The sequence below is a fragment of the Citrus sinensis genome, chromosome 9 (assembly GCF_022201045.2).
Source record: "Citrus sinensis cultivar Valencia sweet orange chromosome 9, DVS_A1.0, whole genome shotgun sequence".
NCBI classification, from domain to species: Eukaryota; Viridiplantae; Streptophyta; class Magnoliopsida; order Sapindales; family Rutaceae; genus Citrus; species Citrus sinensis.
This window is the reverse complement of record NC_068564.1, coordinates 22,081,357-22,107,749: the sequence shown is the minus strand read 5'-3', so window position 1 is coordinate 22,107,749 and position 26,393 is coordinate 22,081,357. Positions and strand designations below refer to the sequence as shown.

The 26,393-nt window shown below is 31.7% G+C and overlaps 4 protein-coding genes across 26 annotated transcripts; 1 reads left to right on the top strand and 3 right to left on the bottom strand.

The window, feature by feature from the left end:
* Positions 1-381: 381 nt before the first annotated feature.
* On the bottom strand, positions 382-1,933 carry LOC102626779 (probable glutathione S-transferase). The gene is made up of 2 exons (XM_006494074.3): positions 1,458-1,933; positions 382-919 (listed from the first exon to the last, which is right to left on the bottom strand). Exons 1-2 carry the CDS (start codon positions 1,767-1,769, stop codon positions 563-565), a joined length of 669 nt encoding a protein of 222 aa, XP_006494137.2. The 5' UTR covers positions 1,770-1,933; the 3' UTR covers positions 382-562.
* A 3,226-nt stretch (positions 1,934-5,159) lies between these two features.
* LOC102618470 (uncharacterized) lies at positions 5,160-11,087 on the top strand. Of its 23 annotated transcripts, none has more exons than XR_008051722.1 (8): positions 5,182-5,473; positions 5,976-6,031; positions 8,587-8,712; positions 8,795-8,900; positions 8,993-10,131; positions 10,213-10,422; positions 10,509-10,601; positions 10,745-11,087. XR_008051722.1 is itself a non-coding variant. In XM_052433659.1 (4 exons), the coding sequence occupies exons 1-4, from the start codon at positions 5,212-5,214 to the stop codon at positions 10,748-10,750; spliced, it is 417 nt and encodes a 138-aa protein (XP_052289619.1). In that variant the 5' UTR covers positions 5,160-5,211; the 3' UTR covers positions 10,751-11,087. The 23 variants fall into 23 exon arrangements, 2 of the variants coding, with proteins under 2 accessions (XP_052289619.1, XP_052289618.1); XR_008051720.1 differs by having other exon boundaries at positions 5,937-6,031; XR_008051718.1 differs by lacking the exon at positions 10,745-11,087 and having other exon boundaries at positions 5,168-5,473; positions 7,024-8,712.
* A 1,145-nt stretch (positions 11,088-12,232) lies between these two features.
* On the bottom strand, positions 12,233-13,768 carry LOC112496432 (probable glutathione S-transferase). The gene is made up of 2 exons (XM_052433213.1): positions 13,324-13,768; positions 12,233-12,771 (listed from the first exon to the last, which is right to left on the bottom strand). Exons 1-2 carry the CDS (start codon positions 13,633-13,635, stop codon positions 12,415-12,417), a joined length of 669 nt encoding a protein of 222 aa, XP_052289173.1. The 5' UTR covers positions 13,636-13,768; the 3' UTR covers positions 12,233-12,414.
* A 5,382-nt stretch (positions 13,769-19,150) lies between these two features.
* Positions 19,151-20,625, bottom strand: LOC127899679 (probable glutathione S-transferase). Its single transcript, XM_052433219.1, has 2 exons — positions 20,243-20,625; positions 19,151-19,687 (listed from the first exon to the last, which is right to left on the bottom strand). Exons 1-2 carry the CDS (start codon positions 20,549-20,551, stop codon positions 19,334-19,336), a joined length of 663 nt encoding a protein of 220 aa, XP_052289179.1. The 5' UTR covers positions 20,552-20,625; the 3' UTR covers positions 19,151-19,333.
* Between the last annotated feature and the right edge of the window lie 5,768 nt (positions 20,626-26,393).

Genomic DNA, 26,393 nt, shown 5'->3' with positions numbered 1-26,393 from the left:
GGTGTTAATAGCAAAGTTGTTAGTTGATACAAAATTTTAAAATATATATGGTGCGTATCAATTATGAGAATTCTTCATGTATATTTGATAATATAGAGGTGGAGCATCAATAATTTCTTATTTTGAATTAGGGTGGTTGATATTTCCATTTCACCTCATTTCCAATAAATAATCATTTTCATTTCGCTCCAGTTTCAATAAATAATTAACAATAAGTTCATATTATTTTTCAAAAATTCAAATAAAAGTTCATATTATTTTTAAAAAATTAATGTGGTGGAAATACCCTCACCCATTGATTAGATCTATAAATGTGTAAAGTTGTACCCTTATAAGCTTCATATACATTTTTTAAAATATTGTTAACAAAAGATAGAAATGTATAGCAATTGAGTACCTTATTTTATTATTCATAACTATAAAAAGTACCCTGGTAAGCTAGCCTTCTGATCTTGACACAAGACAATAACAAAAACAAAGAGAAAAGAACATCTTCAAACACCAGTACATAAATAAAACAAGCACAAAGTGAGATACACAAACAAATTTTATGCTACTGCATTCAATCAGAGGCCACCCACTGTTCACGGCGATGTTTGAGATAAACCAAATGGTCATGCCGATTAGGAAAGTTCTCTTCAATTTCAGGGACTTGCTTGAAATTTTCAAACCACATATGCAGGCTAGGGAATTTGTGTGAATCAAACAGTTTAACTCCCACTACATCTCCAATGACTTGCATCCAATAAAGCATTGAACCAAATGCAATGTCAACTAAGCCAATATTGTCTCCATTGAAAAAATTCCTCTCTCGCAAGCCATGTTCTTCAAGGGTTTGTAGGATTTCCAAGATTTCCTTCTTTGCACTCTCTAGTTCTTGTCCAGTAATGCTACGAAACAATTTCAAAATAGCAACAACCTGCCACAATAATTTTTTTAAAAAAATCTAAATTATCTCCACATGATTAATACTAAGCTCGAAAACTTAGACAATGTGTACACACGTCACAATATCCTTTAATTAAAGGTTTGATAAGTCAATTAAGAGAGTCAGTAAATTCATTACTTTTTCCTTAAATGTTTTGAAAATAATCAAAATCCCCCGTATGGTTAAAAACAGTTAAGTTTAACGTTTTGTGTCTTTCAGTAATTTACACCCGAGGAAGTTAAATCCACTAATGATTTCTAAAAATTGCTAGAGAAAAAATAGTGAAGGACCAAAAAGTTGAAAGTTAAGGAATTTTTCACGAATAAATTATGAAAAAGGCCCTTGAGCAGCTAGGCTCGACTGACTATGAACGTGCTTTACATGCATCATCTGAGTAATAGAGAGTAAGAGTTGGTGGTTTAGTGGGTGAAGTTTCTTATTATCATGATCTCATCTAAACCATAGAATAAATAAACAAATTTGAAAAGAATACACTTATAAACGGGATTGCTAGAGTTGTGGTGCGAACCAGCTTGTCTTCGGCGAATTTAATCCAAAATCGAGCAAGAGCTCTATCATAAGGATTATTTGGCATCAAGGGATTCTGTGGCCACATCTCTTCAATGTACTCGAGAATAATCATGGACTCACAAACTGGTTTTCCGCCATGGACAAGCACTGGGATCTTCTTGTGAACTGGATTATACTTCAAAAGCAAATCACTTTTGTTTGAGAGATCTTCTGCAACAAACTCGTATGGCACGCCCTTCAATTTCAGAGCCCAAATCACTCTGCAAACAAATGGACTCAGCAATCGCCCATGAAGTTTCACCTCAGCCATGTTAATTCTAAGATCGAATTTGATGTTGAGTATAGCTGATAACTCATTGCATATGTTTGTGAATTTATAGTGACTTATGGAATGTGCTTCCTTAAGCAATTAGCAGAAGGCTTCAAATTTCCACTAATAAAACGATTAATGGTGAATTCAAGGGACTAATATATTTCAACAAAATAAAATTTTCAAAGTTGTGTGCAAATTAATTACGTATATATTTGAAGGGTTAATATAAACAAGTCAGCTGATAACCGCGGATCAATTAATCAAATTTTTGGCATTTGTTTCCCATTTAATATCTTTGCGTCATGGATGATGATTATGGGTCAATTAGTCAAAAAGACACTTTCCTTTTGCGCACTGGACCGCACACGGCACACATAGCAATTTGTTATAAAAAAATTCAATTAAAATTACTTTTTAGTTTTTTCTTCAATTTTCTATCTAACTTAGTCCATGTTTAGTACGAAGTATCTACCGGCTAAAAGTGCTTTGATTATTTGATTTCAAAATTTAGTGTTGTTTGGTTGGATTTTGAGTAGAGCTTTTGAATATTAAAGAAGCTATTCTACTTCTACTAGCGAAACTTTAAATTTTAGATTTTTTAGAACAAAGGTTGTAGAGTTTATTTAAAAAATAAATTATTTGAAATACCCTTTATTTATTTAATAATCTTATTCTATTTCTTTCATTTTTAATTTTTTTTTTATTGTTTAGCCTAATGGCAACTCAATACCCTCCTCTCCCATGTGAACAAAGTTCGAACCCTAAACCTCTTGTTTTTAGTTAGATGACAGCTACAAATTAAACCATTCCTTTTATAATATATAACTTTAAAAGTTGTCAATTAAAGTAATTTTACAATTTTAATTAAAAACTCTCAGTAACAATCAAATAACTAATAATTAATTTAGTAAAAATCTCTATTTGAATATGTTCTATTTGAAAAGTTATTCAAAATGAAACATAATCTTATTAGCGAAACTGTAAGTTACGATGATCAATCTGGGGGAGGGACTACCTGTTGGAATAATAATCTCTTAGTGAGAACCATCACCTATAATCCAAAAATGTTTTTGTTATATATACCATTAAGAATCAATTACAGAATATGCAGAAGCATACTCGAATTCATAATGCCCAATTGCTTTCTATGGATGCGTGGCTAATCTTCTAGATCAACACGTTATCTCAGAGAATCCTTTAAGTTTGTCACTGCACTTTCTCTAATAATGGGATTTCAGAAGAGAATAGAACAATGATACGTGTGACCTGGGCATTATAACCACTAATATAGACAACTTTTTCTATTGTCTTTAAATATTCCTATTTTAGCCCATCATTTAGAAATAGAAATTATCCTTAAGGCTCTATACATTAAAGATTCACACCTTATTAGATATATTAAAACCCAATTAAAGCCTAAATTACCGTATACCTTGATAAATTACTTTTAATTTATCAAATACTTTAATAAATTACTTTTAATTGGGCTTAACCTTATATGATAGTTTATAACACATAATTTTTAAATATAAATTATTTAAATAGACTTTAAAATAGTAGAGTTTTTACCCCAAAAAAATAGTTGTCTGATTCATTGCTTGTCAAAAGAGCTTTACAAATTATAAAATTAATTTAGTAGATAAGTTTTTTAAGTTATATTATGAAATAGGGAGATTGCCACTTCCCCCCTACAGTAATTTGCATATACTATTTACCCTCTTACTGTTTTTATAATGTCCAAAAATCCCCCTGACAACATAAATTTACAATATTACCCTTATTTTTAATTATTCTTTTATTTACATTTATTTTAAATTAAATAAATTACATGAATAGAAACTAAATAAAAAATTAAGTACTAAAAACAAGAAATATATGTGTTGATATGAGAAAAAAATTAATAATAAAATTTTTTTCTTGTAATTATTTATTTTGTGAACATTTTCTTATAATAAACATTTTGTAATATTTTAAAATTAAATGTAAAAAGTATAGGTAAAATATTTTATTATTTATCTTATAATAAATTTTTATTTGTCATTCAAATTTTCTCATAATAAGTTTTTTATCATTTTATAATAACTTTCTTATATATTTATTATAAGAAAATTTTCACAAAATAAATAAGTACAAGAAAAAAAATTTATTATTAATTTTTTTCTCATATCAAAACATATATTTCTTATTTTTAATGCTTAATTTTTATTTAGTTTCTATTCATGTGATTTATTTAATTTATAATAAATGAAAATAAAAGAGTAGTTGAAAATAAGGGTAATATTATAAACTTATGCTGTCATGGGGGTTTTTGGCCATTATAAAAACAACAGAGGGAAAAATGGTATATGTTGATTACTGTAGGGGGGAAATTGACAATCTCCCTATGAAATATATATGGATAAAATAAGAATGTAAAATAGATAATAAGCATATTAGACAATCTAACATTTTAAAAAAACACTCTAATCTCTACTCTCAAAAGTTTAAAATTTAAGCTCTTATTAATAGAGTCAAAATAACTTATTTAATTCTTAAAAGCTCGACTGAAAATAAAACCAAACAACAATAAAAAGTTTTTTAAAAAAATTGAGATTAAACAAGTACTTATAAACTTTAAATAAATCATATCAAATAGGCATTATATATTATATCTTAAGGACTTGAACCGATCCAAATATTAGGTCCACGAAGCCAATATTGTCTCCATTGAAAAATTTCTTCTCTCCTAAGCCATATTTTTCAACAGTTGGAAGCATTTCCAAGGCTTCCTTCATTGTATTCTCTAGATCTTGTCCGTTGGTGAAAAAAACACTTTCGAAACAGCTGCACCCTGCCACTATTTTTCTTTTTCATTTTTTTAATCGCTATGTATTTAATAAATTAGGATCATCCCTTTCTCTCATATTCTTTAACGATGCTGAGTTCACAAGTGATCCTCTTTTCAATTTAAAAGAGGGGTCATGTTTTTATTAATTTTCAAATTACATCTATATTTTGATTAATTAAAAAGGCTAGCTAATGAGATCATTAATTTGGTCAACTACTCAGATAACCGTGTATCAATTATGCAATTGACATTTCTTTCCCAATTTAATATTTGCGTCATGCATGATCGATGCTTTATTTAACTTATTGCGTCATGCATGATGATCATGGGTCAGTTGTATTTGAGTGCCTAGGTCACTACAAGAAAAAACAGAATACTTGACATTTTTTATTTGATAATTTTTAAGAAATATCAAATAAATATGACATTTTGTGAAAATTTGAGTAATTGTGAAATATAAATGACAATTTATTTAAACGTCAAATACTTATGACGTTTTACCAAATAAGTGGAAATATATTATATATTTATTGCATAATTACCATTTAAGTGTTCCTTTTATTGACTCAAGAAAAAAACAAAAAACGCACATGTTGTGGACTTGTAATTGATATGGTATTAAGTCCAGATGCCCATCTTGCCCGTCTTCCAAGAATTTCAGCTTGCTTTAGCCTAGTGAGCTTGTTTCGTTCACATATCACATCTGGAATGCCTTTGTTTCTTTTAAGAAAATTCAAACTTGTATTTCTTTTCAATAATCACCTCGCATTTTTTATCAATCACTCAATTTCAAATTTCATCTCCATCCTCTCTCGAAGAAGAACGCACAAAGAATTTCAGCTTGCTTTAGCCTCATTTGCTTCTCGAATTTCAGGTATTGTTTCCTTTAATTTTGATAATTTTTTTCTACTTCTCTCTTTCTGGTTTGATAATTTTAGGGTTATAGTTGAATTATTTGTATTTTTAAACAATCTAGGGTTGATTTAATTGATTCCAAGTGTCGTATCTGCTCTGCTATTTGAATGCACATTACTTGTTTGATGAAATGTCTCTTTAAAAGATTATTTTTGTTTTTAACAAGCATCTTATTGAGATGTTTCTCGTAATATATTAACGTAATGCACTTAGCTTCAATTTGGTCTGTTTAATACATTTTAACAAAGGAAACTTACAGAACTGCAACAATTCTCAAATTGCTTGCAAATTGGAAGTAATGTTATTGATTTTTATTAATTAATGAGATTTTAATTTATTGAGTCTGTAAACTCACTCTAAGAAGTGATTATTGCTTCAATTTAGTCTGTTTCATACATTTTCATTCTCATTATAAATGACAGTCATCTCTCATTTTTTCATCAATCACTCAACCTATAAAGAAAAACCCATGAAGAAGTTCAGCTTGCTTCAGCTTCATTCGTTTCTTGAATTTCAGGTATTTTTTCTTTTAATTTTGATTGATACTAAGTCTTATATCTATTCTCGTTCAACAAACAAAGAACGCACAAATAATTTTCACTTTCATTCTTAATTAGTAAAATTGTGATCTCATTGCCTTATTTTTTGGGGTTAATTATATAATTTATCAGTTGTTCTTGTGGTTGCAAACAATATCATTTTTTAATATTAATAAAACTAAATGAATATTATGTGATGCATTTGCAGGAAAGTTAGTAGTTTAAATATGGATAAATCTTGGATGTTGATGGATAGAACGTCTATAGAATATGAAAGTGGGGTAAATGAGTTTCTCAAGTTTCCAATACTTCATGCTAGTAATCCTGAACTTTTAAGATGTCCATGCCAAGCATGTGGTAATTTGGTCTTTCATGTACCTGCTGAGATAAGAAATCATCTTTATTGGAAAGGTATTGACCAAAGCTATCAGACATGGACTTGGCATGGAGAAGGAGCTTCTAGTAGACGACTATAAAATGTAAAAGCTTCATTTGATGGCAGTCAACAAGATGATGAAGCTGCTGATACAGTAGAAATAGTTAATGATGCATTTGACACTTGTAATGGTGACCCCAAGTCTTTCGAAACTCTACTTAAAGATGCTGAAAAACCTTTGTTTCCTGGCTGTGTGAAATTCACTAAGTTATCTGCCTTAATAAGGCTTTACAACATTAAAGGAAGAAATGGATGGTCAGACAAAAGTTTTTCGGATTTACTAAGTTGTTTATCAGATATGCTTCCTGATAAAAATGAAATACCTTTATTCGTATATGAAGCAAAGAAGATAATGGTTGCATTAGGCTTAGAATATGAAAAAATACATGCATGTCCCAATGATTGCATCCTATATAGAAAAGAATATAATGATTTATCTGTATGTCCCACTTGTGGAATGTCAAGATGGAAGGGTCCCAAGAAAAGTAAGGGAATTCTTGCTAAAATCTTATGGTATTTTCCTCCTATACCAAGGTTTAAAAGGATGTTTCAATCTCCTCGAACTGCAAAAGACTTAATTTGGCATGCCAATGAAAGGGTGATTGATGGCAAACTACGTCACCCAGCTGACTCACCGTCATGGAGGCTAGTGGACCAAAAATGGCCAGATTTCACTGCAGAAGAAAGAAATCTTCGACTGGCTATTTCTGCAGATGGGATAAATCCCCATAAAAACTTTCGCAGTTCGTATAGTTGTTGGCCAACTGTTATGATTACTTATAATCTTCCTCCTTGGTTATGCATGAAAAGAAAATTCATGATGTTGACTATGCTAATATCTGGTCCACGACAGCCCGGTAACGATATTGATGTCTATTTGTCACCACTGATTGATGACTTGAAAGCTTTGTGGGAAGTTGGTGTCCAAATTTATGATGCATATAGACAAGAATTAGTTACTCTACGAGCTGTCTTGTTGTGGACAATTAGTGATTTTCCTGCTTATAGGAACTTGTCTGGATGCTCAGTTAAAGGATATTTTGCATGTCCTATATGTGGGGAAGATACACAGTCCTGTAGACTTAAGAATGAGAAGAAAAATCTCCCAGAATCTCACTTGTTTCGAGATTTAACAAAGGCTTTTGATGGTAAACCAGAAAGAGACTTTCCTTCTAAGCCGTTAAGTGGTGAAGAAACATTAAGAAAGGTTGAAGGGATTCAAAACTCATGGGGGAAGAAAACTAGAAAGCGTAAAAAATTAGAGTCTGATGAAAAAATTTGCTGGAAAAAGAAATCAATATTTTTTTCTCTCGAGTATTGGAAACATTTGCATGTTCGCCATATGTTAGATGTAATGCACATTGAAAAAAATGTGTGCGAAAGTATATATGGTACATTATTGAACATTCCAGGAAAAGCAAAAGATGGACTTAATTCTTGGTTGGACCTTGTTGATTTCAATATTAGGAAAGAATTAGAACCTATTGTTGAAGGGAATCACACTTATTTACCTACTGCATGTTATTCCTTGACTAGAGTGGAAAAAGTAATGTTTTGTGAAACATTATTTAATCTGAAGGTTCCTGAAGGATACTGTTCAAACTTTAAAAATCTTGTATCAATGAATGATTTAAAGCTTATTGGGTTGAAATCTCATGATTGTCATGCTTTGATGCAACAACTCCTACCATTGGCTATTCGAGGAATTTTGCCAGAACCTGTTAGATATGCCATCACTAGACTTTGCTTTTTCTTCAATGATCTTTGTAGCAAAGTTGTGGATGTAGAGAAGTTAAACCAAATACAAAAGGATCTTGTGGTAGCAATTAATTTATTTGAAATGTATTTCCTTCCTGAATTTTTTGATATCATGGTTCATTTAACTGTGCATCTTGTTAGAGAAGTCATATTATGTGGGCCTGTATATCTTAGATGGATGTATCCCTTTGAAAGATTTTTAAAATATCTAAAAGGGTATGTGCGGAATAAAAATCGTCCCGAAGGTTGTATTGCTGAATGTTACATTGTAGAGGAGGCAATTGAATTTTACACAGAATATTTACCCAATGTGGATCCAATTTGAATTCCAATTGCAAGGACGAATAATATAGAAACTGAGGGTCCGCTTCCTGGTGGTCGTTTAATTGATATTGATCGTGACGAATGGAAGCAAGCACATCATTATGTTTTGCGGAACACACAAGCAGTTCAACCTTACATTAAGTAAGTTTTCTTATCTTAACTTTATTAAAACATGGTAGATTCATCACTAATATATTCATTTTATTATGAATCGTAATCTTAGGATGCTTATGACATGGTTGAAATCGAATTATCCTCGCCAATCTAAAAACAACAAGTGGTTACGAGATGAACATGCTCGAAACTTCATTTACTGGTTATAAGAAAAGGTTTAATAAACTATTTCCTTTTATTTCTGAAATTTCTATAAAATGTTATATGTAGGCATAATTTCAACTATTTTCTTTTCTAAATTTTATAGGTTTCAAATGGTAACGATAATCAGTCATCCAAATCATCTTTATTGAAATGGCTAGCACAAGGACCTCGCCCTCATGCATTATCATATCCTGGTTATCTTATTAATAATTACCGTTTTCACATAAAAGATCGTGATAATGATAAAACCTCTCAAAACAGTGGAGTGACTCTTGTAGCTGAAACAGAGCAAATTGCAAGTGCCAAGGACAAGAATCCTATTTTTGGAGAAATGCCTTACTATGGAGTCATTAAAGAGATATGGGTGCTTGACTATCACATGATCCAAATTCCCATATTTAAGTGTGATTGGGTTGAGAGTCATAGTGGTGTTAAAGTTGATGAGCTTGGGACAATCTTAGTTGACCTTAATCGTATAGGTCATAAATCAGATTGTTTTATTCTAGCCTCACAAGCAAAGCAAGTCTTTTATATAACTGACTAACTAGATCCAAGGTGGTCAGTTGTACGGTTTACTGCAGAAAAAGTTTACATGCATCCTCAACGTGATATGGATTTAGGACATAATGTGGAACTCCACCCTTTCCCTAAAATGATGCCAAATCCTGAAAATTTTGAGAAAGGGGAGGACAGCAAGAATTACAAGCGTGATGCATAATAAAACAATTAAGAAAGCTTAATTGCTTGTGTTGTAAAGTAAGTATGTAGTTTATTGTTTATGAATTTTAATGATTTCACTTCTTTGCTTATTTAAATTAATTATAGTTAATGATGTCCTAATAGCTAAATTATCTATTGATATGTGACAAATGAGTACTTAATATTGCATTGTGCTTTCGCAAGATTATGACCATGGAGGAATATGATGATGATATTATGTCCATGGATGATATAGATGATGCTGATGTTGATGTAGAAGATCTTGATTTAGAAGACTTTGATACTAATAAGAAGATACATAAGACTAGAGGAATTGTCAAGATGGAGGGTGTTACTAAGAATCATAGTGATGGGAAGAGAGAGAGAGTTAGATTTAATAGCGATGGACAATTGGTGGGTGAAGAGAGACATAATGTTATTAGTACAATTAGTGCTGTCACTAAGACATTAGTTTCCATTCTTTTCATGGATTGGCGAAAAGTACCAAAGGATTCAAAAGAAAAAATATGGGAATACATTTAGGTATGCTTTATGAACATATTATGCATTTTGCAAAGGCATGAGAAATTTTTTTAAACTGTCTTTATATTTCATGTCTTATAGAGTTCATTTGATGTGGATGATCGATTTAAAAGACAATGTTTGCAAATTGGTGGAAGTTCATTTCGTTCTTTTAGATATAATCTCACACGACATGTTAAAAAGTACAAAGCCCATCCAAATCTTTTGCGTAACCCACCGCTATTGTACTCTTTCATACAAAAATGTCATTGGGATGCATTTGTTAATGATCGATTATCCAAAGAATTTAAGGTAATCTTTTTTTATTATTGTGAACATTATTTTTTTTATATTTTATTTATGTTAATGCTAATAAACATATGTATGATATGCATTAGACGCTTAGTGGCCTTCAAAAAGAAAGACGAGCACTAAATCTTTACAACCATCACCTTGGTCGAAAAGGTTATAATGGATTAAAAGAAGAAATAGTAAGTATTTTTTTCATAAAAAATTATAATTATTTTTAGCACTTGATGTATGTTTAACATTATATAAAATTATAATTATTATAATTATTCAAGACAATCATATGCTTACTCTCATAGTCGTTTTAACCCTCATGACTGAGCAGGTATGATCACTGGTACTGTGGTTGCTACTGTTGTCTACAATCTAAGGCAAAGGCATCCCACACTTGATATGCCCGTTATCGACTATGACCTTGCACTTTTGTTTCAGCCCATGTTGGTTCTGGGGATCAGTATTGGAGTTGCTTTTAATGTGATTTTAAGCACAGGAACAAATTTTCCTTTTGTATGTACAACGCTGCTATGAAAAACTTTTGGACCGATGGTGGAATGCTAACTATAGACTCAATGTATAGTTTTAGAAACAATCTTATTTTAGATTTATACTTAAGACATTTGATACATTTATACATACAATGCAAGTTTATTTTAATATGAATTCAGGTTTCCTATGCTTTATTATGGTGTTTGAAGTTAGTTGAAAAATTTTGAATTTTATCAAGTTTCAATGTTATAATATATATTATGTGCAGCCCAAGACAATGAATTATAATATTTGATATTTTTATCAAGTCTTTTGCATTTGACCATTTTGAATAATGTCACATGTATATGACTATTATTAAGTGTCATACACATTTGACAATCTTATATTGTGAAAAATATTTGATTATTATTAATTGACAAAAATAAATGACAATTTTACTAAATGTCAAACAAGCATATTTGACACAGGAATATTTGGCACTTTTTAATTGTCAAATATTCATTTATTTGACAGTTTTTAAATATCAATTATTCTCTTTTTTTTTTTATAATGGGTGCCCAGCAAATCAAGGTTCCCAGCTGCTCTCTTTGACTATACCTTTGAAACACAAGTACTTGCTTTCATTTTTGTTTGATAGTAGAAAAATGGTAAAAATCATTGCATTTATTGTGAATCGTTAGAACAGATCTACAATGCATAATAAGAAAAATTACTTAAAAAATGTAAGTTCTAGATAATTAGATACAAATTAAGTTCAATTCTTACTTCGTCAAGATAAAACATCATAAAGCTTGTAAATTTAACTTACAAACATCGAAACTTAACAAAACATTTGAAGTTGCATAACAGTATATAAACACAAGCAAAAAGACGTGCTGAATAATAGAACTCGAAATTTTTATTGGGTAGGATATGATCACGCTAGCATAATATTGTGCTATTTCGAGAACTCACAATACTTTCTCGATAAATAGTATCTGCAAGATTTGAGTTGTTAAAAGTTATATGAATTAGAGAAACTTACAGCGCATCTCCACAAATTAGTGAGGGTAAATTTAAAATGAGTCCCGATAGAAACCTGATCATAAAGGCATCAATACAAGTGTAGCCTATTAAAAAAATATATATTTTCAGACAAAATAAAAATACAACCATTGGATATGAATGTTTACAAAAGTAGTGGGTGGAAATATCACCACCCTCACCCTCATATATATATATATGTGTGTGTGCGCGTGTGTGTGTATTGTTTGTGGAATGTTGTACCCTTAGAAAATTTTTTTTTATTTTTTTTAAATATCATTAAAAAAAAGATAAAAATTAATATATACAATTGAGTCCCTTATTTTATTATTCATATCTATTAAAAGTACCCCGGTCAGCTAGCCTCCCGAGCTTGGAACTAGACAATAACAAAAACATAGAAAAAAAGAGCAGCTTTAAACACCAATACAAGAACAAAACAAGCACACGTGAGACATACAAACAAACTTTGTGCTACTGCATTCAAGCAGAGGCCAACAGCTCTTCACGGCGACGTTTGATATAAACAAAATATTCATCTCGATTAGGAAAGTTTTCCTCAATTACAGGGATTTGTTTGAAATTTTCAAACCAGGCATGCAAGCTAGGAAATTTGTGTGATTCAAATGGTTTAACTCCCACTACGTCTCCAAAGACTTGCATCCAAAAAAGCATTGAACCAAATGCTATGTCAACTAAGCCAATATTGTCTCCATTGAAAAATTTCTTCTCTCCCAACCCATGTTCTTCAAGGGTTTGTAGGATTTCCAAGAGTTCCTTCGTTGCATTCTCTAGTTCTTGTCCGGTAATGCTACGAAACAGTCCCAAAATAGCGACAATCTGCCACAGTATTTTTTAATCTAATTATTATCACCACATGATTAATATATATGTTGTATGCTAAAAAACTTAGACAATATGTACACAAGTCACAATATCCTTTAATTAAAGGTTTGAAAAGTCAGTTAAGAGAGTTAGTAAATTCATTACTTTTAGTCTATATGTTTTTTTAAAATAATCAAAATCCCCTCATGTTTAAAAACAATTATATTAAATTTAACGTTTTGTATCTTTTAATATTTATCCCTGATGAAGCTAAATCCACTACTGGTTAATAAAAATTTCTAGAAACAAAATAGTGAAGAAACAAGGAGTTGAAAGTTTAAAGAGTTTTTTACAAATAAATATGAAAAAGGCTATTGAGCGACTAGGCTTGATTGACTGTGAATCCGCTATACGTACTATGACCCGAGTTCGAGTAACAAAGGACAAGAGTTGGGGGTTTAGTGGGTGAAGTTCTTTATTCTTATGGTCTAATCGAAACCTCAAATAAATAAATAAATTTGAGAAGAATATATTTATAAACGGGATTACTAGAGTTGTGGTGCGAACCTTGTCTTCGATGAATTTAATCCAAAATCGAGCAAGAGCTCTATCATAAGGATCGTTTGGCATCAAGGAGGGATTCTGTGGCCACATCTCTTCAATGTACTCGAGAATAACCATGGACTCAGAAACTGGTTTTTCGCCATGGACAAGCACAGGGATCTTCTTATAAACTGGATTATACTTCAAAAGCAAATCACTTTTGTTTGAGAGATCTTCTGCAACAAATTCGTATGGCACGCCTTTCAATTTCAGAGCCCAAATCACTCTGTAAACATATGGACTCAGCAATACCCCATGAAGCTTCACTTCAGTCATGTTAATTCTAAGATTGAATTTGATGTTGAGTATAGCTGATAATTTATTACATATGTTTCTGAGTTTATAGTGATTTATGGAATGTGCTTTCTTTAGCACTTAGCCCAAAGCTTCAAATTTCCATTAATAAGACGATTAATGATGAATTCAAAGAGCCAATAAGATTTCAACAAAATACATTTTTTCAACTTTGTGTGCAAATTAATTACGTCTGTATTTGGATGGTTAATATAAACTAGTCAGATAATTAACCACGCATTAATTAATCAAATTTTTGTCATTTAATATCTTTGCGTCAGATGATCATTGATCAATTAACAAGATACTTTCCTTTTGTGCATGTATCCACATTGGAAGTCAATATAGTAATTTGTTATGAAAAAAATTCAATCGAAATTATTTTTAATATTTTTAATTTTTTATTTAACTTAGTGCTTGTTTAGTATAAAATATCTAACGCTCAACAGTGGGATAACTCCAACAATTCCCCTCACACATCGGGCCTTGGGTCAAAAGATAGACACTCGTTCTCTTTATTAAATTGTTGGTGAATGTGGACTCTGATACTAGTGTCAGGTAGTCTTAAACTTCTCTCAACTCCGAAAGCTAGCTTCAGGGGTGAGATTTCCATGACATTTATAAAATCACCAATAGTCCTTTTCACAACCCATGTGGGAAAACTTCGATAGTTTGATTGTATTTTGAGTATAAATTTTGAAGATTAAATAAGTCATTTTGCTTTTATTAGTAAAACCTTAAAAATTAAACTTTTGAGAGTGATGGTCATAGTAGTTAAAGAATAAATTGTGTAGAATACCCTTTTATTTATTTAATAATCTTATTCCATTCCTTTTATTTTTTTGATTTCTTTTATTTTTTAACCTCACAAAAACCTAGTCCCTTCCCCACCCATTTTAGTAGGGTGCAAATCTCAGATCTCTTGATTTCAGCCCGATGATACCCATAAATTAGATTAAATCCTTTTCATAATATCACTTGCCGCAATAGTAAAATTAAACAAAGCAAAAGTACTCTTTTTAACACCAATACAAAAACAAAACAAGCTTAAAGCAAGACACAAAATATTAAAAAAAAATCATAATATTGCATCTATCCCGATGCCACCAACATTTTCCATCAACTGTTTGAAAGAGATCCTCCATCTCATCCTGCTTTGGAAGCTATTCTTCAATTAAGGAGACTTGCTTGAAATTTTTAAACCACTCGTGTGTAAGCTAGGAAATTTTTGAGATTCAAATAGCTTCACTCCCTCTATGGCTCCATTTTGTATAGCTTTTTAAATAGAGTTTATTTAAATAGACATTCAATTAGCAGAGTTTTAACAAATAAATCTTTGACTTAAAAAAAATTGTTTAGTTCATCAGTTGTCAAAAGAGATTTTATTAAAAAATTAAAAATTTATTTTAATGTACAAGTTTTCTAAGTTATGTTGTGAAATGAATACGAATAAAATAAGAATATAAAATAAATAATGGGCATAATAAATAATTTAATAATTTAAAAAAACTTTCTAATCTCTACTCCAAAAAACTCAAAATTTGAGTTTCTACTGATAGAGTCAAAATAATTTATTTGATTCCAAAAGCTAAATTCAAAATAAAACTAAAGAATAACACAAATTTTGAAATTTTTTTAAAATTAAATAAATATATATATGACCATTAAATAAGCTAATACTAAACAAGCACTATACCTTTGAAGGACTTGCAACCCATCCAAATGCTAGGTCCACTAAGCCAATATTGTTCTTGTCCAGTGCTAAAAAAACATTTTTCCCAACAGCTCCACCCTGCCCCAATATATATAAATAATATGGATAATATCCTCTCATTCTTTCTTTTTCTTTTGCTTTTTCCCCTCTCATACTCTTCAACAATGTTGAATTGACAAGTGATGCTATTTTTAATTTAAAAAAGGAGTCATGTTTTTATTCATTTTCAAATTACATCTATGTTTTGATTAATTAAAAAGGCCAGCTAATGAGATCATTAATTTGGTCAACTACTCAGATAACCGCGCATTAATTATACAATAGGCATTTCTTTCCCAAAATAATATATTTGCGTCATGCATGACGATCATGGATCACTTGTACTAGAGAGCTTAGGTGCCCAGCAAGTCAAGTTGCAAGCTGCTGTCTTTGACTGTACCTTTGAAGCACAAATACTTCTTTTCATTCTTGTTTGATAGCAAGGTTAAAATCAAGGCATCAATCAGGTGGGTGCCCAGCGTGTTAGGTTGCCGAGCTGCTGTCTTTGACTATACCTTTGAAACACAAATACTTCTTTTCATTTTTGTTTGATAGCATGGTTAAAATCAACGCATCAATCATGTACTTATTGTGAATGGTTTTTTTTTTTTTTTTGATCTACAATGCATAATAAGTAATATTTATTTATTTAAAAATTGAAGCTTCTAGATAATTTCGATATAAATTAAGTTCAATTTTTACTTCATCAAGGTGAAACATCATAAAGCTTGTAAATCTAACACATGAACGTAAAAGCTTAAAAAAATTTTGAAGTTGCTTGATAACATAGAAATACAAGCAAAAAGAGATGCTAAAGAATACAGCCCGAATTTTTCATTGGGTGGGATTATTGATCATGCTAGCATAATGATGAGTTGCCCGATAATACCCAAGACTTTCTCGATATTATCATGTAGAAGGTCAGGACCGCCCACCTACAGCTGTTGTTCAGCACTCAGAGAGACTTTTCACCCAGTTCTTATAGGGTGACTCTGAGACTAGGCAATAGATTAATTGTTGTGGATGGATGGCAGTTTGTTATCCAGTTGATGAGGGCTGCCTGGGTATCCAATCTTTTAATGATATGGTTAAGTGTTTTGAGCTTAAGCTTTGGTGGTGTTTTTAGGAGCAGCTTTCATTATGGGCTTCTTTTATGAACTTTAAGTATTGTACAGCTACACATCCGAGTATGGTTTTGTTTTGATATCCTACCTAACCTCTTTGGAGGCACCTATGCTTGATTCAATATGTTGCTGAGCTTCATGTGTGTTGGTTGTTTGGCCGAGGGTTGTTTTTGGTATGATTGTTAGCTGTCCTTTGGCCTTTTATAATCATGTGGTGGCTTTTCTGGTGCCAATTTCTTTTTATTAGCAAGATACAATATGAGATAGGGGTAAGCTTCAGGATGTCCTGCCCTTTTTTAATTGTTGTGCATATTTTTTTGATTCCTATCTCTAGTGGGGAACTGGATGTGATTTTGTGGGACCTTTCTCCTGATGGTAGTTTTTCCTTGAGGACTGCTTCAAATATTGTGCATTGGATAAGGCCGAGGGATGAGGCTTTTTTTGTTATTTGGCAGCGACATATCTCTTCGTGGATATCCTTTTTTCTCTAGAGGTTATGACACAAATTCTTGACCGCAGATGATGCCTCGCGTTCGGGGGATTTCTACATAGTTTCTTAGTATCTTTGTGGTCGGGCTTCTGAGACTTCTAGGCATTTATTTCTTGATTGCCCTCGAGTTAGGCCGGTTTGGGTCCATTTTCTATGTACTCTTGGTTTGCGCTATGTTACTTTTCTGTTCCCCCGTACTTTATTTCTTAATTGGTAGTGATATGCCCTTTCTTGGAGCCATATTCGAGTTCTTTTCCTTGTTTCATTTTGTGGTAATTTTAGAAGGCTTGTCATGCATTGAAGTTTGACTCAATCGCATTTTTTGTTGATGCCATTATTTATGGGGCGATGTTGGATCTTAGGCTTGCTGGTTTTGCCTTTGGTCTTAAACCATTCCAATTGTGAAGAGTTTTAGGTTCTCAATTTACAGAGTGCTTGAGAGTTGTTGTTTCATCTAGCAGGCCGATTCTTTTAGTTTCTTAGTTGTGGCCACCACCTGGGGCGGTGAAGCTGACTATCGATGGTTGCTTTAGGAGTAATCCTGGGATGTCTGCTTTAGAGAGTATTTTACGTGATCATCGGGATGTGGCTTTGGATGTTTTTGGTTCCTTCCTTGGGCACTAATTGATCCTTCATGTAGAATTCATGGTTGTTTTTGAGGGGTTAGAGTTAGCTGCTCAGCTCCATTATTCTGTGCTTGAGGTAGAGTCGGACTCAGCCATGGCGGCTTCTTGGATTTTTTTTCTAAGGCCTTGTTCATTCGGACTATACCTCTTCTTTGCGTCGGGTGTGTAGTTTGACATTTTCTTCTACTTCCTGGTTAGTCATGTGCTTCGGAAGGCTACTTCTACTGCTGATTTCTTTGGCCTGCACTCTTCAAGGTCATCGGTGTTTCTTGGGTTCTCAGGATATCTCTGCTAGCTTATCTAATAATCTTCGTTTTGGATATGTGGGTAATTTCTCATATCAGGCAATAGAATTGCTTATTTTTGTGTTCCATTTTTGATCTTGTATTTTTCTCTTTTCCGTTCTTATGTCCTTGCAATTGCGATTTTGATTTATATTCACCTCTTTATGTAGTTGATTCATTCTATGATTTATATGAAAGATAGGGGTTCCACCTAACCCCACCTTTTTTGTGGTTAAAAAAAAGATCAGAAATTCAACCTAGATCATCAAGGTGAAACATCAAACAGGTTGTAAATTTAACATATGAACGTAAAATCTTAACAAAACATTTGAAGTTGCTTGACAGCATAGAAATACAAGCAAAAAGAGATGCTAAACAACACAAAATTTTGATTGGGTGGGAGTATTGTTCATGCTAGCATAATAATGAGGTGCCTGAGAATACCTAAGACTTTCTTGATAAATAATATCATCTAAAAGGTTAGGAATCACAGATAATTGTCCACGTATGAACAAACCTAGCTCAAAATGTGAAATGTGTTAAGATTTTCAAACATTTAAATTAATAGTTAATAATTTCAGACAAAGGATTCTTGGAGACCCTAAAGTTCACTGATTCTATCTTATGACTCATTGTCTCTCTCAACAATTTAATTTCTAGATTATTTGGCTCCTATCTATTAAAAGACAATACCGTTACTAAAATTATAAATTATAACAGTTAGACCTAAACCTATGTCTTTTAGCAATTTACAAAAGAAAAAAAATATAACAAAAGCCAATTATTGGAGTAGCAACGTGCCAACGAGAAAACCTCAGGCCATGTAATATGTTGTGTCAACAACTAAAGAAAAACAAACCACCACCCTCTAGGCCGTCGCTGCACTAACGCTGGGCCCGATTTGAATAGTTCGAAGTTGTAACATTAATTAGGGATTGAGGGTAAAATTTTGGACTTTGATTTAATAAAATTGATTTAAATGAGTCCCAATAGAAATATGATTATAAATATATCAATACAATTATAACATGTTTAAAAGAAAAAATTTATTTTCACGCAAAATAAAAAAACACAACCCTTGGATGGGGATGTGTCTAAAAAATAATAGGGCGGAAATATTATCACCCTCAAATTAGATATATAAATGTTTAATAGTTTACTCTTATAATTTTGTATTTATTTTTTTGAATATTGGTAATAGAAAGATAGAAATTAATAGATAGACAAATCGAGTCCCTTATTTTATTATTCATATCCATCAAAAGTAACCACATGCTAGTCCCCCGAACTTAGCATAATACGGTGATTTAAAAAAAGAAAAAAAAAGGAACGTTTTTAGACACCAAAACAAAAGCAAAACAAACACAAAGCGAGACATACAAACAAATTTTATGCTACTGCATTCAAGCAGAAGCCATCAACTGTTCACGACGAAGTTTGAGAGCAACCAATAGTTCATCCTGATTAGGAAGCTTTTCTTCAATCACAGGGACTTGCTTGAAATTTTCAATCCAGGCATGCAAGTGAGGGAATTTGTGTGATTCAAATATTTTAACTCCCGCTACATCTTCAATGACTTGCAACCAATAAACAATTGAACCAAACGCTAGGTCCACTAAGCCAATATTGTCTCCATTGAAAAATTTTTTCTCTCCCAAGCCATGCTCTTCAACGGTTTGTAGCATTTCCAAGGCTTCCTTCATTGTGTTTTGTAGTTCTTGTCCAGTGCTACGAAACATTTTCCAAACAGCAACACCCTGCCACAAATATTTTACATCTGATTTTATCACCGACATGGTTAATTAATAATAATATGTATATAAAAGCGAAATATCGTTAGACAATATGCACACGTGTCGCAATATACTTTAATTAGAGGTTTAATAAGTTAATTAAGACAGTTCAACCACTGAGTTGTAAAATCTGTCATTAGCTAGTAAATTCACTTTCTCCCAATGCTTTTCAAGTCATCAAAATTCCCCGTGAAGTTAAAAACGGTTGTGTTAACTTTAACTTATTACATCTTTTCATATTTAAGGATAAAACAGTGAAGACACCAGAAATTGAAAGTTTAGAGAACTTTTTACAAATAAATATGAAGGAGACCCCTGGGTGGCTGGGCTCGACTGGCTATGAATTCACTTCCGCCATCACCCGTGTTCGAGTATATATGAAGAGTAAGAGTTAGTGTTTGGTGGGTGGATTTCGTTATCCTCGTCACCTCATCTAGATCTTAAAGTAAATGAATAAATAAACACATTTGAAAAGAATGAATTTAATCATAAACGTGTTTGCCAGAGTTGTGAGCGAACCTTGTCTTCGGCGAATTTAATCCAGAATCGAGCAAGAGCTCTATCATAAGGATTATTTGGCATCAAGGGATTCTGTGGCCACGTCTCTTCGATGTATTCGAGAATAACCATGGACTCACAAACTGGTTTTCCGCCATGGACAAGCACTGGGATCTTCTTGTGAACCGGATTGTGCTTCAAAAGCAAAGCACTTTTGTTTGAGAGATCTTCTGCAACAAATTCATATGGCACGCCTTTCAATTTCAGAGCCCAAATCACCCTGTAAACAAATGGACTCAGCAGTGCCCCATGAAGCTTCACTTCAGCCATGATAATTCTTAGGTTGAATTTGAATATCAGGTTTTTTGGTCGATCTTGAGTATAGCTGATAACTCATTACACATGTTTCTGAATTTATAGTGATTTATGGAATGCGCTTTCTTGAGCAGAAAGCTTCGATTTCTTGAGCAGAAAGCTTCGATTTCGCATTAATAAAACGATTAATTAATGATGAATTCAAAGAACTAGTACGATGACTTTAATTAAATATTTTTTTACGTTGTGTGCAAGTTATGTCCGCATTTCGAGGTTAATTTAAAAGATATTATTTTCTTCTGATCTAAATTTTTATATAAAAATATAGTTATTAAATAGAAATAAAATATAAAATAAATATTGACTGTATATAAATAAAAATTCATACATGTTAAAAAGATTTTTTAAAACTCAAATAAATGGATCCAAATCCTAATTTTAAAGGCTAGCCAATGAGATCATTGATTTGGTCAACCAGTCAGAGACAACCATTCAATAATTAGTCAAAATTTTGCCATTTATTGTACATTTAAGACCTTTGCGTCATGCATGATGATCTATTGATCATGGATCAATTAGTCAACAAGACATTTGCCTTTTGTGAATGTGTTCACATTGGACGCAAATATAATTTGTTATAAAAAAATTGGACTAAATTACATTTTTTTTAAATAATACAACTGATCATAGAGGACCTGTTATTTAGTTCGTGAGTTATTTAGTTCGTGAATCTTATAACAGGACCTATGATTATTTTTTTTTAAAATCTTATGGGTCCCCTATTATTTAATTTGTGGAATTGACGGAGGTAACTTGTAGTTTCATTTTTGTAATTTACAGCTTTCAATAAGTTCAGATAATATTAGGCAGTAAAAGTCGGCCAGGCTAGTAGATCTATAAAATTTCCTAGCATTGTGCACTATCTGTTTGGGCCTTGGGGCCCATAAACACACATATATATATCATCCACTTTTTATTTAACGCTGGTTTTTTTTACCCATAATAGTTTCTCTTTGTACATCCACTTTTTAATAAAAATTTTTATTGTCAAGATAAATTTTTATTAATTACTTCACTAATCCTTCTTTTTTTTTTGGCCAATTTCTCTTTCGTATCCGACAAAATTTAATTCACATCATGTGCTAGTATGATTGTAAATAAATTTGAAGTTATCTCTCGCAAGTTGTTCAAAAATACATAGACATATCATGTGTATAGAACTAAAGAACAATAGCAACCCACTATCCTCTAGGCGATCGCTGCTATTAGGACGGCAAAATTTGCCGTCAATCTGTAAATTTTGTAGATTGTAGGTAAATTTGGTATTTTAAATTTAAGTTCATTGCAGGTTACAAATGGATTCAGTATTGAGAAAAAAATCTGGCGGGTGTTTGCCGACCCACATTTTTTTTAATTATTTGTGTTTTTAATTTTAATCACAAAGATTGTCTTAAAAAAATTTAATCATAAAAATATAATAGTTAAAGTTATTACTCTAATCTTTCAAATTCCTAAACCTAACCTAACTCATTACAGTTACACACCCTACTCCTTCAAGTATGTATGAATGTAAATGTATAGCTGTATACACACGCACACACACAAAAAATAAGCTTTTAATAAGTAGATTTAGTATTTTTCAAGTTTAATATTAATGATATTTTAATTTAATTTATTTACTTTTGTTTGTTTCGCTTTAATGACTTGAACTTAGTGATTGCTGGCTAAGATTGAATTTTTATTTGTCTAATTAATGGTCAATAGTTGTCCAAAATATATTTGTTAATATTGTTAACAATACTTGTATATTAACTAAAAGATAGAGCAAGGCATTAATCTTAGTAATGATTATTTGCCTACAACAAAATTATTTTGTGTTAGAATGATATATTTTTTGTATTTGTTTTAATATTAAAACTTTAATTTCTCTTTTACATTGATAAAATCTAAAATTGAGTAATTTATGTAGATTTTTTAGGCTGTTACTATAAAATTATATTTTGAATTATGTAATTCAAATTATTAGATATAATTTTTTAATATTTGTGATTTTAAATATAAATATCTACAAAAAAAAAAAAAACCGCCTGCGTGTTGTGGATGGATTTACTAATTATAAAAATTATAGCGAACGAACTTTAAAAAAAAAACAAGGCAACTGGTTACTGGCCAGTTTAATAATGACAAACCCATAATAAGCGATACTCATTACCATCAGCAGCTTCTATTACGGAGGGCCGGGGGCGGTCTTGAATTGTTAGAAGTTGCAACATTAATTAGCAAAATTTTCAGCGGCGTCCCTGAAGTATAGCATAGAATTAGATATATCCCCTTGTTTTCAAAAAGTTGGTCTCTCATTCCCATGCTGTTTACTTAATTTTTTTTTTTTCCATTTCAATTGGATATACAACTTCGTAATGTTGCGCCTTGTAAAATGTATGCTTAAAATGCGTGCTTCTTATTTTTTATGTACTGCTAAGAGAAGTTGAGAATAGAAATATATCAAATGGAGTCTCATTTATTAATTATTTATATCCACTAAATAGCACTTTGAAGCTCACTTCAATAGTAAAATTAATTAAACAAAATAGAAAGAATATTTTTAACACCAGTACAAAAACATAACAAGTGTAAAAGAAGACTCACAAACTTATTTTATGATATTACATTCACACAAGTACCACCAATGTTTCCCGACCACGTTCGAAAGAGATCACTAGTTCACGTTGATTTGGAAGATTTTCTTTAAGTATATAAGTTAAAGTTATTACTCTAGCCTTCAAAATTCTTAAACCTAATCTAACTCATTACAGCTGCATGCCTTACTCCTAGTATATGCATACCTTGCTCCTTCTAGTATCCGTATGTATTTTAAGATGGATACATTAACTTTTTAATAAGTAAAATTTTGTACTTTTCAAGCTTAATATGAGTGATATTTTATTTTAATTTAATTACTTTGAAATATTTTGCTTTAATGACTTGAACATATTGATTGTTTGCTAAAGTTAAATTTTTCTTTGTCTAATTAATTGGTGATAAGAGTTGTATAAAATTTACTTAAAATTATGATAAGAGCTTATGAGATTAAATAAGCACTTATAACCATTAAATAAATCATATCAAACAAACACTTAGTAATAACAAATCTGCAGCAGCCAATACCCATTACCATCCCCAGCTGCTATAATGCAAGGACACGGGCGGTCTTAATTGTTACTTGTTAGAGGGTGCAAAATTAATTAGCAAAATGTTCAGCGGCATCCTTGAATTTTAGCATAGAATTATATATATCCCCTAGTTTTCAAAATTAGTTTTTGATTTCCCTGTATGTATATATATATATATATATATATATATATATATATATATATATATATATATATATATATATATATTTCAATTGGATATATAACTTTGTAATGTTGCGCCTTATAAAAATGTATGCTTAAAATGCATGCTTATTACTTTTTGTATGAAGTTAAGAGAAACTGAGAATAGAAATATGTAAAATGGAGTTTCATTTATTAATTATTTATATCCATTAAATAGTACCCAACATGGAGTTTGTCTCAATAGTAAAATTAATTAAACAAATAGAAGGATCTGTTTTAGCAACAGTACAAAAATAAAACAAGCACAAAGTGAGAATCACAAACTTATTTTATGATATTACATTCACGCATATGTCACCAATGTTTCCCGACGGCGTTTGAAAGCGATCACCACCTCATGCTGATTTGGAAGATTTTCTTCAATTACAGGGAATTTCCTGAAATGTTCAAACCACTCATGCAAGCTTGGGAATTTGTGAGATTCAAATAGTTTCACTCCCATTACAATTTGTGAGATTCAGATAGGGGTCCCACCTAACCCCACTTTTTTGGTGGTTAAAAAAAAAATCAGGAATCAAACCAAGGTCATCAAGGTGAAACATCAAATAGGTTGTAAATTTAACATATGAACGTAAAAGCTTAACAAAACATTTGATGAAGTTGCTTGACAACATAGAAATACAAGCAAAAAGAGATGCTAAACAACACAAAAATTTGATTGGGGGGGGGGGGGAGTATTGTTCATGCTAGCATAATAATGAGGTGCCTGAGAATACTTAAGACTTTCTTGATAAATAATATCATCTAAAAGGTTAGGAATCACATATGATTGTCCACGTATGAACAAATAGGGATGGCAAAAGTCCTGGTCGGGTTCGGGTTTGGGGTTGCCCGGGACCGACCCGCATGATACACATAGCTATCCGGACCCGGACCGTGCCTGGATTTGTCATATGCGGGCCGGGCTAAGCCTGGCACTATCCGAGCACGGATTTTTTTATCCGGGTTTCCTCTGCCCATATAAATTGAATTAAAAGGGAAGAAATCCTGTAATAAATTATTACAACATCTTAATTATTTCAATCTACTTTGTAAATTTGAAGTAAATAAAATTCATTCAATCTCTTCCTAAATTCATTCATTTCATTCTCCATCAAAAACTTAAATTAAGTAGCATAATAATTACAATTGACAAATAAAATACCAACTATCAATATAATATATGAAAATTTTAAAATATCAAACAACAAAGAACAAACTGACAAGATGGTTGCTGCACAAACATGGCTATGATGTGGAGGTGGTGTGCACGGTGGGTCACAAACCAGATCTAAGAAGTGGGAAAAGAGAGAGAGAAAAAAGAAGAAAGAAGAATAAGAATAAGAAAATATTTCTATTAATTTATTCTTGGATTGAGATTTAAGGTTTCTTTGTGCGTTTGAAAAGGAGGGGTGAGTGTTGCTGCTGGGCGTTGGCTACTTGGCTTGGAGAGTTGAAGATGGGGGAGTTGACTTGGAGTGTTGAAGGGGAGGGAGCGGTGGCTTTGGGAGTGTAAGTTTATGAGAGCTTTAGGGTTTGTAAATGTAATGTGATATATATATTTTTATTTTATTTTTTAAAATTAAAAAATTTTAACCGGGTGCTGATCTGGGTTCCAGGTTTTTGGGGTTCTGCCCAGATCCGTGCCTGGAATTATCCGGGTATTAATTTTCAAAACCCGAAACCGGATTCTTTTTTAATACGGGCCGGGTAAAACCCAAACCGTATGAGCTGGGTCCGGTCCGGATCCGGACCGGGCGGGTTTTTTTGCCACCTCTATGAACAAACCTTGCTCAAAATGTGAAATGTGTTAAGATTTTCAAACATTTAAATTAATAATTAATAATTTCAGACAAAGGATACTTGGAGACCCTAAAGTTCATTGATTCTATGTTATGGCTCATTGTCTCTCTCAACAATTTAATTTCTAGATTATTTGGCTCCTATCTATTAAAAGACAACACTGTTACTAAAATTATAAATTATAATAGTTAAACCTAAACCTACGTCGTTTAGCAATTTACAAAAGAAAAAAAATAGGGAAATTATCACCGGTATACCCTTAAATGTCACCGTTATCAAACATACTACAACACTTTTCACTTATATCACTCGTATACCCTAAGTTGACAAAAGAGTTTTGGCGTCCACCTTTCCGTTTACTACCGTTAAGAACTTAACAGAATTTGAGCAAAATGACTATTTTACCCTTTAAACTCAAAATGAGGTAAATGGGATGACATGTCATTTTTATCAAAATATATCATATGACATGTCGTTTTTACTAGGTAAATGGGATGACATGTCGTTTTTAAGAAAAAGACTAAATTACCCTTGTGATGTCAGCGCTCGTAAACGGCAGTTAACGGATCGGTGGACGACAGAAGTGTTTTGTCAACTTAGGGTATACGAGTGATACACTTGAAAAGTGTTGTAACACATTTGATACTGGTGTCATTTAAGGGTATATGACTGATAATTTC

Bases quoted from the DNA above. Each gene is read 5' to 3' on its own strand.
- LOC102626779 (XM_006494074.3), bottom strand. From the start codon at position 1,769: ATGGCTGAGGTGAAACTTCATGGGCGATTGCTGAGTCCATTTGTTTGC. The intron at 920-1,457 runs GTTCGCACCACA...TTATTGTGGCAG, and splicing joins AATTCGCCGAAGACAAGCTG to GTTGTTGCTATTTTGAAATT.
- LOC102618470 (XM_052433658.1), top strand. From the start codon at position 5,212: ATGGTATTAAGTCCAGATGCCCATCTTGCCCGTCTTCCAAGAATTTCA. The intron at 5,474-5,936 runs GTATTGTTTCCT...TATAAATGACAG, and splicing joins ATTTGCTTCTCGAATTTCAG to TCATCTCTCATTTTTTCATC. The intron at 6,032-10,508 runs GTATTTTTTCTT...GATATGCATTAG, and splicing joins ATTCGTTTCTTGAATTTCAG to ACGCTTAGTGGCCTTCAAAA.
- LOC112496432 (XM_052433213.1), bottom strand. From the start codon at position 13,635: ATGACTGAAGTGAAGCTTCATGGGGTATTGCTGAGTCCATATGTTTAC. The intron at 12,772-13,323 runs GTTCGCACCACA...ATACTGTGGCAG, and splicing joins TTAAATTCATCGAAGACAAG to ATTGTCGCTATTTTGGGACT.
- LOC127899679 (XM_052433219.1), bottom strand. From the start codon at position 20,551: ATGGCTGAAGTGAAGCTTCATGGGGCACTGCTGAGTCCATTTGTTTAC. The intron at 19,688-20,242 runs GTTCGCTCACAA...TATTTGTGGCAG, and splicing joins TTAAATTCGCCGAAGACAAG to GGTGTTGCTGTTTGGAAAAT.